This window comes from Bos grunniens, chromosome 4, assembly GCF_055505025.1.
Source record: "Bos grunniens cultivar Pamir isolate PY7600 chromosome 4, Bosgru_T2T1.0, whole genome shotgun sequence".
NCBI classification, from domain to species: domain Eukaryota; kingdom Metazoa; phylum Chordata; class Mammalia; order Artiodactyla; family Bovidae; genus Bos; species Bos grunniens.
In genome coordinates, this window is record NC_141168.1 from 13,443,964 (window position 1) to 13,467,252 (window position 23,289).

General features: G+C 48.0%; 1 protein-coding gene across 5 annotated transcripts; it reads right to left on the reverse strand.

Annotated features, from left to right (window-relative positions):
* Positions 1-3,879: 3,879 nt before the first annotated feature.
* Positions 3,880-22,202, reverse strand: CASP2 (caspase 2). Of its 5 annotated transcripts, XR_015163108.1 has the most exons (12): positions 22,020-22,202; positions 18,467-18,617; positions 18,005-18,172; positions 17,763-17,844; positions 17,096-17,190; positions 16,637-16,813; positions 10,688-10,816; positions 10,448-10,538; positions 10,304-10,364; positions 6,533-6,682; positions 6,280-6,389; positions 3,880-6,133 (listed from the first exon to the last, which is right to left on the reverse strand). XR_015163108.1 is itself a non-coding variant. In XM_086398317.1 (11 exons), exons 1-11 carry the CDS (start codon positions 22,091-22,093, stop codon positions 6,002-6,004), a joined length of 1,359 nt encoding a protein of 452 aa, XP_086254443.1. In that variant the 5' UTR covers positions 22,094-22,202; the 3' UTR covers positions 3,880-6,001. The 5 variants fall into 5 exon arrangements, 3 of the variants coding, with proteins under 3 accessions (XP_086254443.1, XP_086254444.1, XP_086254445.1); XR_015163109.1 differs by lacking the exon at positions 6,280-6,389; XM_086398317.1 differs by lacking the exon at positions 10,304-10,364.
* Between the last annotated feature and the right edge of the window lie 1,087 nt (positions 22,203-23,289).

A 23,289-nucleotide genomic window follows, 5' to 3' on the forward strand; every position in this document is an offset into this window, starting at 1 on the left:
TTCAGGTCAATAAATAATTTTTGGCCAAGGCCAAACTACTCTGTCTGGCATTACGCTTTTTTTTTTAGACCAATTTTCCTAGTACAGTTCTTCCCTTGTGAACTATTCGCTATTGAAGGAAAGCTATAAACATGAGCCAATGTGTGGTTTGGGATCCATCACCAAGCAAGGTCTGTCCCAGGGACTGCAGGGTAGGGACACTGAACGTCTGGTCTACAATTGAAATTTGTCCCAGGCTAAATGGGACTATCCAAAGCAGGTGGAAAGATGAATACCATTAAGAGCACCTTTTCTAACATAAATCTGAAGACCTGTAATCTACCCACAAAGATGATAAATGTGTGATTTGAGGCCCTGAACGTTCTGTAACATCTCCCTTCTCCCCAGGCAGAAAATGAAAGAGATCTAATGGGTTGGTGTGAGATGAAAGAAACACTTTTTTTTAAAGCTTTTTTAAAAAATATTTGTCTGTTTATTTATTTGGCAGTGTCAAATGTTGGTTCCAGCATGTGGGATCTTCATGGAGACATGCAGGATCTTCCGTTGTGGCACACAGCTTCTCCAGTTTTGAGGCACACAGGCTCAGTTGTGGTGAATGGGCTCGACTGCCCTGTGGCATGTGGAATCTTAGTTCCCTGACCAGGGATCAAACCCATGTCCCCAGCATTGAAAGGCGATTCTTAATCACTGGACCATTAGGACAGTCCCCAAAGAAAAACTTTAATAGGAAAATAGATCGCTAAGAAGAAAGAAAATAGATTGCCAAAGTGAAATTATTTTCTTGCAGGGAGGGGACTTCAGAAACAAGAGATTTCCACCCCTTTGTGGAGGTGGCTCCCCTGAAAGTAGTCAGTTTTTGCAGGAACTTGATAATTCCAAGAAACAGGTATCTAACACAATTGTTTATTTCTCCAGTGTTCCTGAGAAAATCAGGTCCTGGGTGTGGATCCCAGAATTTGAAGGCAAGATCATGGGCATTAAGAAAACCCTCCCAGTCCCCAGGCCGCCTGGAAGCACCAGCTTCAATTCTAAAAACCAGACTCTGAAATCAGGAGGGTCAAGGAGCTCTCCAGCTGCTAGCTCTGAAGGGTAAGCATTTGAGAGTAAGGATCTTCAGTCTTAGCTCAAAGATTAAAATCTCCTGAGTTATCATCCTGCAAGAGAACAATAAAATATAAACTGTGCCCATCCCACCCCCAACACCCCATGGGCTCAGTGCTTTTATTTGGAAGGCCAGTGATGGGTTTCTGGTGAGTCCTTTGAAAAGCTCCTAAATTTGGAAACAAATTCACAACCATGCATTTACCTATGATATGTATACTGAATAAGATATGTATTCTTTGGGGTTTTAATAGATTTTCTTGAGGTCCAAGCTTAAAACCTATAAACCTATAGGCTTATGGAATTGCTATTTGAAGGAAGGTTGCTGAAATGACCGTCCGGGACACAGGTGTGTGGGAGTGTGTTGAGGTATAGAAGGTTGTGAACGACCCAGCTCCTTGGGATCCCCGAATCAATTTAAGCAGGAACTTTCTCCCTGGGTGACACCCTTGTTTTCAGATTCCCACCTCTTGAAGTCTGGGCTTTCCAACTGCTGGACAATACACCATGATATTCTTCTTAAGAGGCTTTTAGTCATGGCTTGCCCATTCCACATCAAGCCTAGCATGGGACCCATGACCACCAACTTTCTGAAATTTCCCCCAGGCAACTGTAACTTCCTCTGAACACCCTTCTTTGTAGTTGTCCTCACTGGTAGTCATTTCCTCTATGCTCACTGAACCTTGCCTCCCAGATCTTTCAAAGGCCTGGTCCCTTCCCTCCCCTGCATATGACGCCTTTCCAACACTGGACAGGACTCTTTCTCCCTCTTCTGGATTTTTGAACATGGTACACTTTCCCCCCTGTTCTCTACCCAACAAGGGCTAAGATGGAATAGTCTTTCTTTTGGTCTCAGGCTCCTCACAACTCAGTGGGGAAAATCTATAGTCCCAAAAAGTAAGGAGGGAGGAAAAAAAAAACAAACCTTTTGCTAAGAAAAAAAGTCACAGAAGCAAAATTGTTGAACTCAAGCTGACAGATTGTTACCCATCCTGGCCTCTGTTTCCTTAGACGTTAAAAGTCAGTGTCTGCCCCAAAGTGAGCAGGCAATGGCACCCCACTCCAGTACTCTTGCCTGGAAAATCCCATGGATGGAGGAGCCTGGTAGGCTGCAGTCCATGGGGTCGCTAAGAGTCGGACATGACTGAGCGACTTCACTTTCACTTTTCACTTTCATGCATTGGAGAAGGAAATGGCAACCCACTCCATTGTTCTTGCCTGGAGAATCCTAGGGATGGGGGAGCCTGGTGGGCTGCCATCTATGGGGTCGCACAGAGTCGGACAGGACTGAAGCGACTTAGCAGCAGCAGCCCCAAAGTGAGCGCCAAATGTTAACTTGTGTCATTAAACTGAAGTTCACGCTCAGAGATGGTAACAGCATCTGTAATGAGTTAACCCTAAGTGATCCACCACGCATCCTCCCGCTTCATCCTCAGAAGGTAGCATCCTTCCTTCTTTTAAGGCAGCAACGATTTACCCATGTTTAAATAAGGCTGAGGTTAGGCACCTTAGCCAAGGTCTCTGATACCTTAAAAGGACAAGCCAGTATTCAAAATCTATTTAATTCTGGAGTCTGTGTCCTTAAAGCTACAGCTTTTTCTTCTGTATAAATTGAAGTTTCTGAGCCTCATTTTCCTCTTCTGAAGAACCGGGGTGATTACACCCTCCTGACTTGTGGGAGGATGGTGTAAAGCTGCAAGCATAGGGCCTGGGAGACGCACTGTGTTCAGGCAGCTGGAGCTGTTATTAACATCTTTGCCTCAGACCACTTTCTCCTTCTACCGGAATATCCCACTTGCTCCATTTCTTCCTGTTATTCTCTTCGTTATCACGGGAGATGGGATGGGGGGAGGGCAGCAAAGAACCGCCCCCAGTTCTAGAACGGGGATAATTTTAGAAGAGAATCCCCTGGCAGAGGACACGGAGCTGTGAAATTCAACCTGACGCCCTTATCCAAGGGTGGGGCGGGGAGGACAGGGAGCCCAGCTCAGCAGATGCTGCTCTGTAAGCCCTGAACACACCCAGCTCCCACAGGCTGTCCTCCCACTCACTGCTCCAGGGCCCTTCCCTCCAGAGGTACCCGGGGCCAGCCTGCTCCTACAGCCTTTGCCCTCAGTTCTTCAGCCAGTTCCTCTTTCCACCCGCTGATGCTTCAGCTCAACTTCATCCCTCTTTGCTCTTCCTCCTCTAGGTTCATAGACAAGCTTCCCTCCCCCAGGGTCCTCATCAGCTATCCCACCACAAAGCTCCTACAGAACTTCCCCTCTCTAACCCTCTGTAGCCCACTTGCACATGTACACCTGCCTCTCCAGGTGCAGACATATCGCACCCGAGGATTCCCCAGGTTACACAGTCCACTGCCCGAGGATTCTCTTACCATCTACACCCAGCCAGGAAAACCTTCAATCCAAATTGGACCATGCGAGATGGGGAACTCTACGATCCTTGGCATCTCCTCCCATTCCAACTCAATGTGTTTCTCTAGCCTCCCTCTTGTCATCTAAATAATCCAGGACCGACGCTACTTGACTCTTCCATCCCTTGTGACCATGAGGAACCCCAGTGCAGGTAGCTGTGTTTGGGGCCGCCGCCTGTGGCCACAATGGAGGTGGGCCCGTCCCAAATGCGGACCTGGTGGCATTAAAAAGACCTTGCAGCCAAACAAGATGTGTCCCGCTCTGGGGGTGCCCTGTGAGGCGGTGGGAAAAAGCAGCTCTAAGAAGTCAAGGAAATAAGTGGGCTTCCCAACACGATTTCTCTACAGACATCAGGCACACATCGGTAATAAATATGAGCATTTATTTGGCACCAGATGGCAATACAAAATCCTGGCAGTGGGAACTGAAAGGTTCTATCACCTAAGTACTTCCAGATGACACTGAGCCAAGGGCAGGACTTGGCAACAAGTCTCCGAGCCCCCGGCTCACAGAACGAGTGTTTACTGAGCACCTGAACTACCAGAGCCTGGGCACTGCGCCCGGCACCACGGGAGACGCAGAGGAAGTCGCCCTGCACGTGACTTCCGCCCTCAGGAGCTAATAATACCAGTGGATGAAACAAAACACGTGTGAGGACACAGAGTACACACACTAAACTGGGCATTTTTACCAAAAGGGAGATTTCGTCAAAGGGTAGGATTCTGGCTAGGGTTGCTTCCTTTCTTCAGCAAACATTTACTGAAGACCTATGACGTGCCAGGCACTGGGTCCGTATTAGTGAACGAGAGAGACAGGGTTTCCACCCTCATGGAGTTTAAAGGGGAGATGCGAATGAACACGTGAAGCACGCACGCATATAATGAATGATTATACAGTGTGATAAGTGCAATGAGGAGATTAAACAGAAGACAGAAATAAAGTTAAAAACAACACTCTATTTTTAATAGAATGGCTTGGGAAGGCCTCCACAAAAAGGTGGCCTTTGAGCTCTGACTTGAAGGATAAAGAAGCCACCAGGGCCAAGAGTGGCGAGGGGTAGGAATCAGCGGACCCAGGAACAGTACCTGATGGTCTAGGCCAGGAAAGACCTCAGAATGTTTGAGAAACCCAGGACACCATTGAGCTGTCGCTCACAGGGAAATCAGCACTTATGAGACCCTACAGGCCAATGGAAGGAGTCTGGATTTGATTAGAGGTGTGACAGGAAACCAAAGGGTTCCAAGCAGGGGAGCGAGAGGATCAGATTTATACTTAAAAACAAATCTGTCATACAGAGATTAGATTGTCGTACGGCAAAAAAGGCCTTTAAGAATAGAAGGCTTCATGTAAGTGCATATAAAGGTGGCTTCTATGGTAAATAAGTAACATATATAGAGCACTGACCTCCCTGAAATGGACAGTCACAATGGGAAGGGGAAATAACACATAAAATCCAGAAAGGATTTAATACGGAAGAAGAAAGCCGGAACAAAGTACTATACTACATCCTCAAGCAGCCAAACGATCCAATTAAGCTGTATTTTAGACGATTTCGTGGCTGCCGTAAACAGAATGAGACAAAGGTAAAGAGGGGAGAAACAGGAAGCAGAAAGATAAAGCCAGGAAGCTTTTCTAGGAGGGGCACTTCACGGGAAGGAACACGAGGATGAGGTGGCAGACTGCCAAGCATGGGCAAGCACAGCACCCTTATCTCCTCCGCTGACACTCCCTGCAAGGCTCACTTCAGGAACAAAGCTCAGGGCACCCACAACCCATGAAAAGATCTTGGAAGCTTCCATGGGCAAAGATCAACAAGTTAACAGACACAAGGCATCCAAATTCTGACCTCTGCTGAAAGGCGGAATTCCCAGAGCCCCAAGGAGCCAAGAGCTGAGCTGAGAAGACAGTCCTTCCCGGGGGAGACCCTCTGGAATCGAAGGGGACAAACGCACAGGTCCGGGCCCGCCCACAGTAGCAGAGGGTGCTTGGCCTTTTGAAATCAAATGAAAACTGTCTGCATTGAACTGAAACTCCCACTTTGGGACAAATGGGGCCGGGACATGAAAGGAGAGACGGGAGGTGTGACCTCTGGGACATCTCAGCTCCTGGAACAAAAGCAATTACTAGGGTGCTTCCTCCAAGAGTGCTGGGGGCAGGAGCTGAACACAATCATCGAGGAAACCCACAAGATACTGCGTGCACAGTGTTATTCGCCAGGTCCCTCAACGGAGGCCACACGCTCCTGGCAACGAGTCCAGCCAGAGCCGGCTCTCCAGGAGAGGTGTGCACAGGAGGAGCTGGTGGTCCCAGGTCACCAGTGGAGACAGTGGGCGTGAGAAAGGAGCCTGGGGGAGTCCCAATCCCTGAGGGGAGGCACAGAAGCTGCGCATCCTGGAGAGAGAGGCTCTACCTCGCCTCCTGAGGCCCAGCGGCCTCCACGTGGCCTGGTGACGAGGTGGGATGCAGGGGGTGGGGGGCTGGCATCACGTGGGGGGGTGGCCCGGGAAGAGGTAGAGGTGGCGGCACAGGGTGCTACAGTACTCGGACATCTCCTTGCAGCGGTGGAACTCCGTGCCTGGGGCGTAGCCTTCTCGCTCCTTGATGAGCGCGTTCACCTGCCAAGGCAGAAACCCAGGGGCCAGGGTCTGAGAATTGGGTGTTTTCAGAATCCCAGCACAAGTGGAAGGGTGGTGGAAGACTGAAAACCAGTGCAAGGGGGCAGGAGGGTGGAACACTGCACGGCCGGGCAGAGCCCGCTCACCTTCACCAGCATGTCGGCCACGTGCATGTCACAGGCCCTCTCGGAGAACACCTGGGTGAGGGCCTCCACGTACCAGGAGCCCCGCTTGGTGTTGCGCATGGCAGCGGTCCCTGCAACCAGAGCAGCAGCGGGCGCCGACTGAAGGCCATGGGCACCCTCCCCAGCGGACGGACCTCCCCAACACCCGCCCTGGTCAGAGCCCTGAGTGACAGAGCCTGCCACCTCTGGAATCACTCCTCGGGACACACAATACCTCTGAGGCAGGCGTAGCCACAAATCATGTCTGAGCGGGTGGGCAGCCGCATCTTCAGCAGCTCCTCTCTGCTGGCATCGCTCTCCTCGCACTTGGGGGATCGGTCATGGTTCTTCCCGTCTTGCAGGTCAACCCCACGATCTGTTTCATCTGTAGAAAAGCAAATAAGAGTGGACAAAGATGTTATTTCCTCCCACCTCTCTTGGGCTTGTCACAGGTAAGCCCAAGTTCCCTGCAACTGGGACGGGAAGAGCCATTTCCAGCTGTTACCTCCAACCTGTGGCTGATGAATTAATTAAAAAAAAAGGAAAACAAACACCATTACTCCTGCTCCTCTGCCAGTGTGCACTGATCAGGCAGAGATACGTGCCCACGCACACGCACGTATATGTGGTCTGAGCTTTGTCCACTCTGTGTAAGACAGGCAAAGTGCTCAATCAAACACTCCTTGTAAACAGAACGAAAAGCCATCTGCATCCACGATTCACTCGTCCGATTATCAGTATACCTGGAAGTCAAAGTGCTCCTTACTGCAATACATGATAAAATACTGATACAGTTATACTACATAAAAAAGAGAAACCAGTTAATAAACCAAAAATATAATTACTACAAGTATGCTGTATGAAAACCACAACCACAATGTCTATGTTTTTGATAAACACATTATAAAACTAAGCATGATCAGCTGTTTCCATGGTGTTTTTGATATTTTTAAACCACTTATTATTTATTAATTTCATAAGCCAAATTGTAGCTGGCACGCAAAATTTAAGAGACACTTAAAATTTGGATAATCAACTGTTTTCTCTTAACAATGTAAAAAGGACACTATTATCTTATTCAATTATTAGCAGTAGATCCTCAACATCCCCTGAGCACACGCCCAGCCTTCTGACCCGGGCCTTATCTAGCCCCAGACATGTTCCTTCTGATGCTGTTGCTTGGGAGTGGTAGGACAGCTTGTCAAGCCAGAGGTAACACAGTGTGTACACTTTCTTTTTCTTCACATCTCCTGCTCCAAGTAACACCTGAGAGAGCCTTAAAGGGGAGCGAAACTTGAAGGTCTGTGCAGAAAATGACCAAGATTCACTGATCTGACAAAAATTTACTGTGCAACTGCCATGTGCACTGTTTTTGTTTTAAGCCCAAGGGATACAGTGAAGAGAAAGTCCCCATCCTCATGGAGCTTACACTCCAGTTTAGGAGCCAGTCAACCAGGGCAGGGTCCTTTTTCGAGGCATCAGTTATGTTAACTGAGTACAGCAGAAGACAGGTGAGCTCAGACTTTTAAAGGAACAGCTGGCTTACTGGTCATCCCTTGGAGGATTTGATTTTAGAGAAAAGATTCAGCTTAGCCCAGGAGGGCGCTATTTCCCTACCCAGGTCTGGTATTTGTATATAATCTCTGAATTCAGGAGAAAATGATTGTGAACATGTTACTTCACTTTGCCAGTGATGCCTCCTACAGGAAACAGGCCAAGCTGCATGCGTCCCTCAAGAGAAAGGAGACGCCTCTCCCGCCTTTGTGTCTCAGATCTATTGATCAACAAATGGCTCTTTTCTCACATCCCTGTATCTGTTTTCTGTATTATTGCTCCACTTTTTAGACAGGCTAATTTCCATCCTAGACAGCATATTACAAAGCAGAGACGTTACTTTGCCAACAAAGGTCCATCTACTCAAGGCTATGGTTTTTCCAGTGGTCATGTATGGATGTGAGAGTTGGACTATAAAGAAAGCTGAGTGCTGAAGAATTGATGCTTTTGAACTGTGGTGTTGAAGAAGATTCTTGAGAGTCCCTTGGACTACAAGAAGATCCAACCAGTCCATCCTAAAGGAGATCAGTCCTGGATGTTCACTGGAAGGACTGATGCTGAAGTTGAAACTCCAATACTTTGGCCACCTAGTGCAAAGAGCTGACTCATCTGAAAAGACCCTGATGCTGGGAGAGATTGAGGGCAGGAAGAGAAGGGGATAACAGAGGATGAGATGGTTCGATGGCATCACCAACTTGATGGACTTGAGTCTGAGCAAGCTCTAGGAGTTGGTGATGGACAGGGAGGCCTGGCGTGCTGCAGTCCATGGGGCCGCAGAGAGTCAGACACGACTGAGTAACTGAACTGAACTGAATTTCTATCTATTGAAGCCAATATTTATGATGTGCTACTAAGTGTCAGGCAGTGCCCTGGGCCTGTGGATACAGCAGGGACATAAAAGGAGGAAGTTCCTGCTCACACATACTCTTTTTCTCAGCACTGCTCCCTGTAATTATCCTAAAAAAAAAAATTATCCAATTGTTTCTTATTTGTGCTCCCAATAGCTCTGTACTATTATCTTCTGTGAAAGCCCAAAATCTCAGCTGTGACTACAGGTTTATGATCACTAGGATCTGTCTCACGTGGTCAGCCACATCTCACTACACGTGACTGACGCAGATGGAGAACCAGGCATACCTGTGGCTCAGCCCACTGTGGGGCAGGGGAAGGGGTGTCCTTTTGATCTTGGTGTGCTTGTCACACTGCACTCCTCCTCTTTCCCTGAAAGGCCCTAACTGCTGTTCCACTGCTGCTCTCTGCTATGCGTGCGTGCTAGGTCACTTCAGTTGTGTCTGATTCTTTGTGATCCTATGGTCTGTACCCACCAGGCTCCTCTGTCCATGGGATTCTCCTGGCAAGAATACTGGAGTGAGTTGCTATGCCCTCCTCCAGGGGATCTTCCCCACCCAGGGACCGAACTCGTGTCTCCTGTGGCTCCTGCATTGCAGATGGATTATTTACCTCTCTCTACTATGTGTTAGTTGCTGAGTCATGTCCGACTCTTTGCAACCCCATGGACTGTAGCCTTCCAGGCTCCTCTGTCCATGGGATTCTCCAGGCAAGGATACTGGAGTGGGTTGCCATTTCCTTCTCCATGATTCTCTGCTATACCCATATAAAAAAATATATTATTTGAATCTTTGGACAAAAGGACCTTTAAATCAAACTGTAAGTCTCTTAAGGGAACAGACCATGTTATAACAGTCAGAGCTGGTATTCTGTGGATTTACCATGAGCCAGGCACTGACCTAATACGAACCACTTTCATGTGAACCACTTCACTTAACCATCACAACAACACGACCTTAGGACGTGTGATTACCTACATTTTATACGGAGGAAACTAAGGTGAAGGGACATGGAGTAACCGCTCTATAACTTCACATGACTAGTCAGTAGCAGAGGCAGAATCTGACTCCACATTTAGAGCTTTCAATCACCACTCTTTTCCTCTGAAATGAGACGCACACCCGCATGTCTTCTGAGCATAATCAGGGAGTCCTGGCTTGTCAAGGGATGAAAAGAGAGTGCATGCAAGAGGGATGGAGGAGCTCGCGAAGAGCAGGAGCCAAAGGTGACGTGGGGCCTCCACACTGCTCTCCCGAACGACACAGGAGGGGCCCGGAGAGGAGAGGAGGCGAGAATGGGGTGTGGGGGAGAAGAGGAGGAGGAGAAAGGGGGAGGAGAGGTGGAGAAAGAAAAAGAGGAAGAGGACCAAGTGAGAGGGTGAGGAAGCAGAGGCAGCTGGCAGACCCTGAACCAGAAAGAGCGATGAGAAAAGTGCACCAGGGTTAATAAGCACAGGAAAAAAGGAAGCGTCCTCAGCAAAGAAGGCGAAGGCACTGGCCGAGAGCGTCCTGGGGGCGGACGCGGTGGCGCGCAGAGAGCTGACCACCTGAGAGCCAGGGGCGGCCCGAGTCCCAGCACACCCCATGCGTCGGGAGACACTTACAGAGCAAGAGAGGCGGTGGCAGCAGTGAACAGAAGGAGGTGCCCAAGGGATCCGCTAGCACCTGAGAGGAGCAAACAGGAAAGTGAGAGCGGGTGGAGGCTGCCCGGGGGCCACACCCAGGGGCCGGTCCGCCGGGGCACTCACCTCCACGGCAGGCCTGGATGAAGAACATTTTCGGTTTGTTCTGTAGGCTTGGGCAGTTGGCATTGTCAAAGAGCCGAAAAACCTCTTGTAGCTGTTGGAGAGAAATAAGGGAGAAGAGGAGGTTGGTGGTCAGTGGGACCCGAGTCCTGTAGACATAAACAGCGGCCGTCCCTGGAGAGACGGGCAGCGGGAGGTGGCGTGGCCCAGGCTCAGCAGCCGCAGCCACAGACCGGCACGCACCTGGAGCAGTTTGCCGTCCACGCCGTAGACGCCGCCCTCCACGCCGTGGGAGAGGAGCGCCACTATGCAGGAATCAGTGACTCGGTGAACCGGGAGCTGGGCAAAATTCTGCAGTTTCTCTTGCATTTCCTAGGAGAAAGATGCCTTTCAGGGTTGCTCACTAGAGTCAGCACCTATACAAGCTTCCTTTTGGTGTCTGAAGCCCTAGGCTATTAGAAAATCAAACGCGTTCTCTACCAAGTCAGAAGCTAAGTAAACACAAGAAAACTACATGACTTTAGCTCAGTTGGTAAAGAATCTGCAGTGCAGGAGACCCGGGTTCAATCCCTGGGTCGGGAAGATCCGCTGGAAAAGGAAATGGCAACCCACTCCCGTATCCAGAGTAGCCTTGTAGGCTGCAGTCATGGCTGCAGTCCATTGGGTTGCAAAGAGTTGGGCACGACTGAGCAACTAACACTCACTTACTTAGACAAAACACTGAATATAATGATTCACAGGCTCATTATAAGCTCATGTGAAGAACTCCTGGAGTGAAGCCAAGTTATTAATGAAGCTAATCATGCAGATGCTAGTTAACTTTACCCACTCTTCAGGCATCAACCAGCTCTTGCTTCAGCGCATGTGCCCTTGTATGTTAATGGCACAAAGGGGACTGCCAGGTAAACTGTGAATGAGTAAGTAACACACTTACAAGAAAGTAACAGCCGTTAAGAACTGTTCTGTGATCACGGGCTCACAGGATCATGACAGCAGAGAACAGCAGTACTTCCATGCTGTTTTCTGTCTCAGAAATGAAGTTCCCAGAGATGATGATGATGTCTGTACAAAAATGCTTTTGCTCACAGAAGAACACACTCTATGGAGGACTCTGGACAGGGTCCAGACTACCTACATGAGCCAGTGGATCAGAGAGACCTAGGTTTAACCCCTGGGTTCATAAATTAGAACAGGTTCTAATATCTACTTTGTAAGAAGACAATTAAGAGTAAATTTTCTCCGAGTTTGTAAAGATTCAATGAAACACTGCATTGCTGCTGTTGTTTAGTGGCTAAGTCACGTCCAACTCTTCTGTGATCCCAAGGACTGTAACCCACCACGCTCCTCAGTCCATGGCATTTCTCAGGCAAGAACACTAGAATGGGTTGGCATTTCCTTCTCCAGGGGATCCTCCCAACCTAGGGATGGAACCCACGTTTCCTGCATTGGCAGGTGAGTTCTTTACCACTGAGCCACCAGGGAAGCCCTGAAATATTGCATAGAAAGGGCTTATCACTACGCCTGGCACATACTGCAAAGATCTGCCTTCATACTGTGCCATATTATTTTTCCAAAGAAACGCTGTAGTCCAGCTTAAGAATCTTTTTGATCTTGCACTAGACTGCCATATATGAGTAACACTCCACCTTAAGCATTTGCTCTATACAATGTAAAGTTATAATACATCTAATAGCATAATTATACCAATGTGATACAAATCGTTAAAATTATGTCTCCTTCTACAACTCAAAATGTCTAGATTGTCTCTGAGGTGAGCAGGGAGAAAATGAGTTCATTTTGCCATGAATTTGACCAAAATATAATGAAGAATGCGCTATAAAGCAGAGCAGTTTCAGAACACGTGTATCGAACAGCACCATACCCAGGTCCTACTTGTATTAACAGACTGCAGGGGCTCTCCAAGTGTGACCTCTCAAAGAGCAGCATCAGCCTCACCCGGGAATCTGCAGGAAATACAGTCTTTGCTCCCGGCAAGCTGAGCCTCCACAAGCCCTCCATGTGAGTCTGATGTACTAACGTGAGAACTTATCTGCTGTTTGGAACATATCTGTTTGCAGATAACTGAGATTTCATAAAAGACTTGAAAGTCTACAGTTTCACTGGAAATGGAGAAACTGGCTGTGTTGAAAGAGCATGTATACTTTCTGAGCAAACAGAACCCAACCATAATTCTGGAGATCTTAAGGTAATAAAAGATATCCAAAATTCATTCAATAATATATAATCTCCAGAGAACACATATAAGTTATGACTGCTCCTCTGGAGTTGACTATAACAGAATTTAACACCTAACAGTGGAAGCTAATTTTGCTCCAAGGGAATAGAAGTATAGGTTTGGCACTCAGGAGCATTTCGAACTTAACTGAGGTTATTTTATCAGTAAACAGAAGACAACAAAGTCCAAAGTAAGAATAGACAGGCTCTGTAACTGAATTTAAAAAGACTAAACCACTGAATAAATGGGGGTTAGTCATTTGGGGGAATTTTTCTGAAAGCAGCATAGCTTAAAATAGGATCTTGAGATCTATTTTTGATAAAATTACAGTGCTTCTATAAATAGCAGGGCTCTTCACACTTGTATGTGTTTTTGGCTGGGGGACACAGAAGAAGGGAATAAATAACCTGTGAACTCCCTGAAACTACACACAAAATTCTATGGGCAGCTGCATTTTCCAGAGATGACCCATAGCGCTTGTCACTACACTCTCAAAGCCATCTGTGACCAAATGCAAGCTATAAACCAATACCTGGCGAAAAGAAATCTGCCACTTTAAAGGGTATCTCATTGCCTAACATACAATAAACTATAATTCTAGAACTAGTAACCTCATGAGGTGGAAGCAACGAGAACAGACTCTGATGAAGAACGGAAGCACTGAACACCTCCATGGGCAGGGAAGATACCAGCATGCTTGTCAGCACCATCAGCATAAGACAATTTAAGATTACACCATCTCAGATTTTTAAGTGACATTATCTCTAAAGCAAAAAAAAGGATAATATGGGGAGAAAAAGAGGATCTAAATTTTCTTGGTTCTGTCTCTGGCCTGCTGAGGACATTCGATCAGGAAGAGGTCACACCCACTGCCGTCATCTGGTTTCAATTGTGCCTGCAAGCCTGCCTGGCCACTGTCAGAAACTGGCCCTGCAACTGTCCCGTTCTGCACCTCCAGAGCTGCTGAGGCCCAGATACGTGGGGAGGGCGATACCCTCAAGGTTCAATCCTAGCCCTTTGGCTCCTTCTCGAAGATCATAGGCTCTCATTACTTAAGTCTTTTTCCTACACAAGTAGCTCCCAAATTCACGTCTTTGGTCCTGACGTCCTCAGAGGCTCTCAATTCCTTACGTTTTCCCCCTCCTTCAGTCACAAAGCACTGACGGTACAATCATGCCATTATACTATTTTTCACATGTGTTCTTCTCCTTTTGGTCCGCTATCCTGTTCAGAACCCCTGCCATCTCATCACAGCATGTGGGGTCTCAGCTCCCCAGCCAGGGATGGAACCGGCACCCCGTGCGTTGAAGCATGAAGTCTTAACCACTGGACTGCCAGGGAAGCCCTCTACCTCATTCTTTACAATGGTGTCATATTAATCTTTCTGAATCATCACTGTGAATGCATCACCTTTCTATTCAAAAACTACTAATGACGTTGGAGTGTCAGCACAAGGAAGTCCAGTTCCTTTGGGAAGACGTTCAAGGCCCTGGGCATTCTGGTCCCTTGATCTCCAATCTTGTTTTTGGCACTCCTGGGCCCCAGACACTTGGTTCACCACCAGGTCCTGAACATCACACACAGCTCTAACCAGTATGCTGTGCCCCCTGTGTAGGACCCCTTCACCCCTCCTCTCTCCTCAGCAGCTTCCACCCTCCAAGGACAGCTGAAATCTCACAACCTCCTGACCACATCTACCCAGGTGGTAGTTTCTTCCTCTTCACTACTGCAGAAGACACTGTCTCTAATCTTTTCTTGTTTCAGGAACATTAGGGGACGTGCTTTTTTTTAACTGAAATCAAGACTCTCATCTAACTGAGGTGCCTTGAATTCAAGGTTCACATTTTAAAAAATCTCTGAGAGCTCACATAGTTCCCCATTATAAGGGTCTCAAAATTTAGGGTGAAAGTCGCTCAGTCGTGTCCAGCTCTTTGGACCCCATGGGCTATATATATACAGTCCATGGAATTCTCCAGGCCAGAACACTGGAGTGGGTAGCCTTTCCCTTCTCCAGGGGATCTTTCTAACCCAGGGATCAAACCCAGGTCACCCGCATTGCAGGCGGATTCTTTACCAGCTAAGCCACAGGGAAGCCCGAGAATACTGGAGTGGGTAGCCTATCCCTTCTCCAGGGGATCTTCCTGACCCAGGAATTGAACCAAGGTCCTACACTAAAGGCAGATTCTTCACCTACTGAGCTATCAGGGAATCTCTGGCAGTTCACATAGTTCCCCATTATAAGGGGCTCAAAATTGAACTCTGCTGCAATTCAAGTCATGGAACAATGTAATCAGAGAATCAGAACCCAACAGGTCCTTGAATCTGTATCAGGGAATGAGATCTGTGAAGTGGGCTCATAGGCCCATCATGTCACCAAGAAGCAGGAGCCCACAGCTGACATGGTGATTAGGGATGTATCTTTTAACTATCAGGCACATAAAATCCTTTATCAGCTGCATAAAATTTGGAAAACAAAGAGTAAATCCCTAGTAAAAGGAATGATTAGACCAAAGCCACTGAAGAAATGTAAACAGCATTCATTTTGTTAAATGACCTTCTGATAGGACTCCCTCTGAAAGAATTCCTGTTGTCCCACCCTTACTCCAAGCCCAGGAGACTCTCAGGAAAGTACCTGATGATCAAAGAACCTGTTCTAGCCATGGCTTTGAAGCAAGGGTGAGTTTACTCCTTTGCAGGAGCTGCTATCACTGAGAAGCTGGCAACAGCATGTAAAGGACAACATTCAGCTATAAACCACTGAAATTGGCCTTACCCGAAGTTCAGCAGATACATAATCTATTTCATAGAAGTAAGACAACTGAGAAACAGAAATGAAATCCACAGACAACGCTGAAGACAGACAGGGACTACCCTACCTCAACAGATCAAAGACAATCTCCTAGAAACCTTAATTTTACCATGGATATTCCCAAGTTTAGGAGAGTACTGTTTTCCTGGAATCAAATGGAAGAATTAGTATCGATTTACCAATGGACTATTTTCAGTTTCAAAACAGAACTCCCTAAAGGTAAAAAAGTCAGTGGTACAGCCAATAATTGAGGCTAACGGAGACTAACTGATCACAAAAATGCTGATGACCTGCAGGAATCTAGTTCAAAAGTTATCTACCCGAAGATCTGTCTTGTGGTCACACAACTTATAACAGGTCATGTTAATTCATGAAAGAGCAACAAAACAGTATTTTACAAGCACAATTCTAGCAAACTTTTACCGGCCAACGTCATCGTGAGAACAATAGCTGGAACCCTAAGCAGCAGTATCAATCAAGAAGTCACTGTCCTGTGTACTCCTGACTTATATGTACCTTTCCTTGGTTGGCTGGGTGCATATTGGTGTCTCCTCACCTCCTGAGTGCTTGGGAAACAAGTTGCTTAGCTGGGAGAACCCGATCCTGGACCATTCTTACTCAGGGAGCACAGCCACCCTGGGAGGTCAACACTGCAGCAGCCGGCTGGCCCCAGATCTTTCTCTCTCTCCTTTTAAAACTTCAGGTATTTATTTTGGCTGTGCTGGGTCTTCCTGGGAGGGCTTTTCTCTAATTTAGGAGAGCGGGGGGCTACTCTCTTGTTGTGAAACACAGGCTCCAGGGCCCTCGGGCTCAGTGGCTGTGGCTCCCAGGCTCTAGAGCACAGGCTCTGAAGTTGTGGTGCTTAGTTGCTCTGAGACACATGGGATCTTCCCAGATGAGGGATCGGACTCATGTCTCCTGCATTGGCAGGCGGACTCTTTACCACTGGGCCACCAGGGAAGTCCCTGTTTTCTTTTTTTAAAAACTAGACTGCAAGGTAGGAGACACAATACAATAAGTAAAAAGTAGGGAGAGAGAATAACTCTAGTAAAGCCCAGCCCGCCTGGCATAGGAGCACGGACATGTCTGGCCCCCACGTGTCACCAGCTCTCTGATGCACAGCATGCCCTACACCTCAGGTACCTACCTGAGCCGTCTGGTCAAGAAGAACGTGAACTTTGTAGCCCAAGAGCTTGAAGAGGGTGACGAGAGTGCTGTGGTCCACATCCCCTCCAGAGCGGAACTCCAGGTCTTTCTCTCCAGTGAAGTGTACGTTGCTCAGCACCAGTGCCAGGCCGCGGGGCCGAGACTGCAACCGGTAGGCCTGGGGAGGGGCACCCGATGAGACCGTCAGCCTCGTGAGGACAGAAACTATGCCTCCCCTTCCAAAATGAGACATTTCAAGAAAATTAAGACGTCACATTCTTCTTCATAGTCCCACCAGGTCAAAATATAGAAATGCCCACAAAAGACAGTCAACAGGCAATGCTTTTAGGACTAACAAGGCAAGAAGGAAATGATGTACACACAAGCTAGCTACGTTCAGATGCCCAGGAAGGGGATCTCATTTCCCAGTGCCTTTCCTCTTGCCATTTCCAAGACTCACCAGGTGGTGGTGTGTTTGATAAAACTCAGGCGTGCAGGGCTTCACCTGAAGGCAGGGAGGACCATCTCCGTGGTCTAGGGAGTGCTCCACTGCATCTGTGGCACACAAACCAGAAAAACTAGCTTATAGTCTACTCGGCAATCTTAGTATCTTCATATAACTTCAGGTACCCTTTGGTCTCGCTCACTCCCCTGGTTCGTAAGCACTACAGAGACAGAGATCCTGTTTGCTTTTGCTCATTACAGGATCCTCTGCACTTGACCTGCCTATAGTAGTAGGTGCTCAACCCAAAGAATGACTGAATGGGGTATGGGGTATCTGATAAAAGTCTTATTCTAATCAGTATGCTATCACTGTGAAGTAACTCAGCTGTATACAAACACACACCAATCACGTGAAGGAATCTTTGGCCCTTGTTGCTCCAAGGGCCAATCACCATTAAAAAAATCATCTGTGATGGAAGGAAAACAGGTCCAACCTACACCCCACCTAAACTGTCCTGCTGGTTCCTAACAAATGCACTGAGGAAAGTGTGCCAGTTATAAACAAAAATAGGTATCACACTGGGCAAAGTCAGATACCAGTCAAGGAAACGGAAGTCAATCTGCAACAGGGGACTGGTTGGGGCGGAGATGGGGTTGTGCTATTTTACATCATCAGTTCTTACCTGGAGACAGGTGGAGCCGCTTGTGGCGGGTACAGGACTCACACACCGGGAAAGGGAGACTCAGGTCATAGTCACAGCTCAACTGTAAGAAAGCAGGACCCACCAAGCCAGGCTCAGGGGAGCTGGTTCAGATCAAGTAACACAGAACCCTAGTCCCCCACCCCAACCCATCCCCACTGTCTGAAAGATGCCCTTCCCACCAAACTAGCCTTTCTCAACACACACAGCCTAGGGCTCCATACCGGCGGGACTACAGGCTGAAGACCAGACAGGGTTCTGAGCAGCAGCTCCTCCAGGTGACTCTGCTTGGTCTCCCTCAGGGCCACACAGAAGGCATCAAAGGCCTGGGGGCCTCTCTTGGGCAGCAAGTTGAGGAGTTCCACGTTCTGGCCGAAACTGCCAGTCTTGGCCTACAAGGATAAAACATGACGTCACCTTTACTCACCCAACTGTAATCCTATTTCTCCAGGCGAGCTTCCCACTAACATCATCATCCGTCTCAAGAACTCCTTTTCACAGAAAGAAATGGATGTGTAAACTCCTTTCCGTTACTCGTGGATTCTGTCTGTTCTGTCAAATGCTTGAGGGCAGAAATGCACTTTCGCTGCCTTAGGGAAGCATGACATGCTTCCATGCTGTGCCATGCTCTGTTCTTGCTCTGACCACCCATGTATTTCCTTGGCTTTTCTCTTTTCCCTCAATACCTGAATGTGCTCTCTCATTTCCAAGGTGATAATGTCCTTCTCTAGGAGGTGTTCCAACAGTTCGCTCAGCAGCAGCTCTTTGGCCAACACCACTCGGTTCTTTTTGAGAGCTTCCTGATGGTCAGGATGCATGCCACACCCTCTCAACATCCTGCAGATAAAAGGCGGACAGAAAAGCCGTCAATACAAGACCTGGCACAGAGGAGTGGGGTGCAAGAGGCGTTGGTAGGAAAAACATAAAGAACAGGGCTTCCAATAACTAAGACATACTTTACTCAATCTGCTTAAGATCACAGAAGTATTGTTATTAGGCAGTAACACATTGATTATAAGCAAATGATATACAATCCTTTACAGAGGACGTTCAGCTGAGATCACCTTCTGTGTTCTAACTAGAATAACAAATGTCTATCGTGACAAAAATCACACACACACAAGTACACATCTTCACAATAAGGAATACTCCTGACAGACCAGTTTTAATTAAGGAGTACTTCAGAAAACATTTCACATTATTTATCTAAGTTGCTGACAGTGACTGACTTTAAAATAATGCTCTGTGAGAAATAAAATAATTTAATACAATGGCAAAAACTCAACGGACAACTTTAACAGCAAATAAATCACACACACACACCCCTTCTCAAGCCTGTATTGCGCTGTGTGCTGTGCTTATCTGCTTCAGTCGTGTCCGACTCTTTGTAACCCTAAGGACTGTACCCCGCCAAGCTCCTCTGTCCACGGAGTCTCTACGCAATAACACTGCAGTGGGTTGCCGTGCCCTCCTCCAGGGGATCTTCCCGACCCAGGGATTGAACCCATGTCTCTTACATCTCCTGCATTGGCAGGCAGGTTCTTTACCACGAGGGCCACCTAGGAAGCCCACTTCTATCAACTAAAACTATGGTTTTTTAAAACTGTTAGCTCCTGTGACAAAATGACACCAGAAATGACCAGAATCCTGTAAGAATCGCATTAAGTAGAAAGTCTGACAGTGACAGCAGATAAATGTCAACGACAGCAACAATCAACGTAACCTGAAATCACTTATAGGGTTAATCCCTGTAAAGGCTAAATTATTTTGGTAATTTAGTTGATGAGGGATGCCTTCACTTAAAGGACTCCTTCATTTTGCTATGCATTTGGAAAGAGATCTGCTTCTGTTGATGAACTAAAAGAATCATATTTCCAATATATACCATCTATATGCCTGCTGCTGCTAAGTCACTTCAGTCGTGTCCAACTCTGTGTGACCCCATAGACGGCAGCCCACCAGGCTCCCGCATCCCTGGGATTCTCCAGGGAAGAACGCTGGAGTGGGATGCCATTTCCCTCTCCAATGCATGTGAAAGTGAAAAGTGAAAGTGAAGTCACTCAGTAGTGTCTGACTCTTAGCGAACCCATGCACTTGCAGGCCTGCTCAGTTTCCAAATACTTAACACTGAGGATCTGATGGCAGTAAGAAAGGTAACAGCTTCAGTTTGCAACATAAAAATCTATTTTAAAATGCATCCTGATTTCAAAGATGTTAAAATGTGTTTGTATGGGGGTTGAGGGTGAGTGAAGTGAACTCTCTCAGTCGTGTCCAACTCTTTGGGACCCATGGACTGTAGCCTACCAGGCTCCTCCATCCATCCATGGGATTTTCCAGGCAAGAGTACTGGAGTGAGGGGGACATACATTTCAGAATCAGTGAAATACCATGCATTTGTAGAATGTCCATGGTTTAATTCTAGAATGGAGGAGGGAAAAGCAGCTTTGGAACAGCTTCTGAGGCACAAGAAATCCAAAGGCAGAGGAACCAGCCAGTAAAACACTCCCAGAGTTGTGTTGTTTAGTCATTGTGTCCAACTCTTTTGTGACCCATCGACTGTAGCTGCTGGGCTCCTCTGTCCATGGGATTTCCCAGGCAAGAATACTGGAGTGGGCTGCCATTTCCTTCTCCAGGGCCCAGGGTTACAGGTAGCCAACTTTCATTGATTTTGGGGTTTGAGGCAGTGATGTTTGAAACTCCGCTTTAACTTCTTGTTTCTATCGTAATACTCCTATTACCCCATATGTTCATTAAAAACCTGCTACAACAATACAATCTAGAGAGAAATCAGAATCATTAAGAATCACCTCGGCACCTGCCAATGCAGGAAACACGGTTCGATTCCTGGTCCTGGTAGATTCCACGTGCAGCAGAGCTACTAAGCCTGTATACCAAAACTACTTCGCATGTGCTTTAGAGCCCAGGAGCCACAACTACTGAAGTCAGTGCACCCTAAAGCCCGTGCTCCTCAACAAGAGAGAGTACTACAATGACAAGTCCAGCAACTAGAGAAAGCCCCAAGGCAGCAAGGAATCAGCATGGCCGTAAGTATATAAATAGTTAAAAAAAAAAAAAATCACCTTGGAACACACACCAAAGCAGACATGCATGAACTCTGATAAAAATAAATGTTAATAGGTCAGTCGCAAGATAACATCGCAGCTGGATCCTGGGTATTTCCTCAGGATACATACCAATGGTGGGGCAGTTTACTCAACTTTTTTCTCTTAATTTACTAGTATTTTCTCCTTGAAACTTTATCCTCCCTCGGTTTCCATGCCACCATTCTCTCCAGTTTCCCTCTCTCCCTACTAGGTCCCTATTTTCCTTCACAGGATGTTTGGTCTGCCCTTAAACGTTGACAATCCCTCTCAAAGTCTCTCCCCATTCCCTCTCATTCACACAATTCACTAATCGACACTCGGTTCTTAACTCCAAAGTTCTGGACTTTAATTTTCCATCAGTAACTCATTAGGGTTTAATTTGAAGCACCATCCATTCTCCACACACCTGCTCCTTCCAGTCTTTCCATATCTTGGGCAGTTTCAAACATGGACTTTTCAGAAGTAACCACAACCACTTAGAACTTTAAGACACATCTGGAAAGAGAGGAGGCAGTGGAGAAAACGGACGCAAAGACGAGTCTTAAAAGTCCTGATTCTGTGTCCTTCTGCAGGTCTGGTTCGAAAGCCCTCAGTTAATCTTCTGGGTCTGCCATGAAAGGATTTACCTAGGGCAGAGACCGAGGCACACTCACCTCCTTGTCTCAAAGTACTCAAATCCCAACACCTCTGTGGAATGCTTTGAAAATCTGGTCATTACACCCAATGCAATACAGATCATGATTTATTTGACCTAAAACAAATGCACACCAGGCAGAGGTCTGCAGGTCTCACAGGTTTTTAAGAGAGCAGTTTAGTTCCTAAAAAGGGAGCCAAGAAACAGAAAAGATAAAGAATCATTTAAGAGAAGCCGAGATTTGGCGAGGCTGAAAAGAGCTCCTCTGGTTCAGAGCCCCGTGCGTTGGAAGTAATGGAGGCTGGGGAGTCTGTGCACGAGGCGGACAAGGCCCAGAAGATTCACCCGCCTGCGCTCCCCTCGGTCATTGCTTCCCTGGCTGGAAGCGCGGATATAGCTGCTTCCAGGGGCTCCGAGGTGACGAGGCGCCAGGACCACACGCCAGAAATCTGCGTTCCTCCCCTCGGACCCACTAAGGACCCCCGGACTCTCCCCACTCACCTGCGCCCCCTATCAGCAGCCATCTGCTCCTTTGGCTGGAGGGGGTACTGGAAGCCCGCGCTCGGCGCCGCCATTTCCCACTTTTCCCGGGCTGTGCGCGCACCCCCAACAGCCCAAACAAACCCCGAGCCGGGTCCCCAGCATCCCTCCCCCGTCCTTCTGCGCGCAACGCGCCTGCGCACTGCCTCCTCTAGCTCCGCTCCCCGCCCCCCCACGCGAGGCCAGCCCCGCAGGAGCGGCCGCCGCAGCGCGCGCAGGCGCAGAACCCGCACGGTGGGCGCGCTGACCAATAGGGCGAGCGAGCGCGCTAGGCGGAAGGGGAAGCGAGGGGGCCGCCCCACCCTATATGGCCATCCGATTGGTCGACGGTTCCCGCGGAAATCACAGCTCCCTCCCCCGCACCGCCCACTTCTCCTCACCCGCCTATTGCGAGAACTCTGTGGAGATGGGTGTGGACGGACGTTTCAATTTATTGAACTGTCGGGACCAGGGTAGGGAGGACAAGGAAAGCACTACAAGGTGCTGGACAGATTCCCTGCGCAAAGACTGAGAAGAGTGGGTCAGCGATGGTGGAGCAGCTCCCTCGGGCTCAAACCTGTGTTACATGCTTAGACCGTGATTACGGAGAAGCTGGCGTTCTGTTTGGATCTGAGGAAGCCGGTCAGGGAGCCTGGGGTAAAACCCAGCGTCACAGCGCAGGGGTGAGGCTGACGCAATCGGAGACAGCGTTCAAGTGGCTCCAGTGCCTCATTTAATAGATGATTTATGGACGATCCTTAGATAATCGAATTCCTTGGTGGCCCAGACGGTAAAAGCGTCTGCCTACAATGCGGGAGACCTGGGTTCAATCCCTGGGTCAGGAAGATCCTCTGGAGAAGGAAATGGCAACCCACTCCAGTACTCTTGCCTGGAAAATCCCATGGGCGGAGAAGCCTGGTAGGCTACACTCCATGGGGTCACAAAGAGTCGGACACGATTGAGTGACGTAACTTTCACTTTCTTTCTTAGATATTCCACCAACTCTCTCCAAGAACGTGGGGTGGATCATCATATCCAGACATCCTGAAAATCACAAGTGCCACCCCCTGGGGCAGTTTAACTCGCTGCTTCCCCATCAGATGGGGACTCTGCATTGGGAACTGCTCTCCAGCCGCCCCCCTACCCCACCCCCCGCCACAGCTCAGTTGTTAAAGAATCCGCCTGCAATGCAGGAGACCAGGGTTTGATTCCTGGGTCAGGAAGATCCACTGGAGAAGGGATAGGATACCCA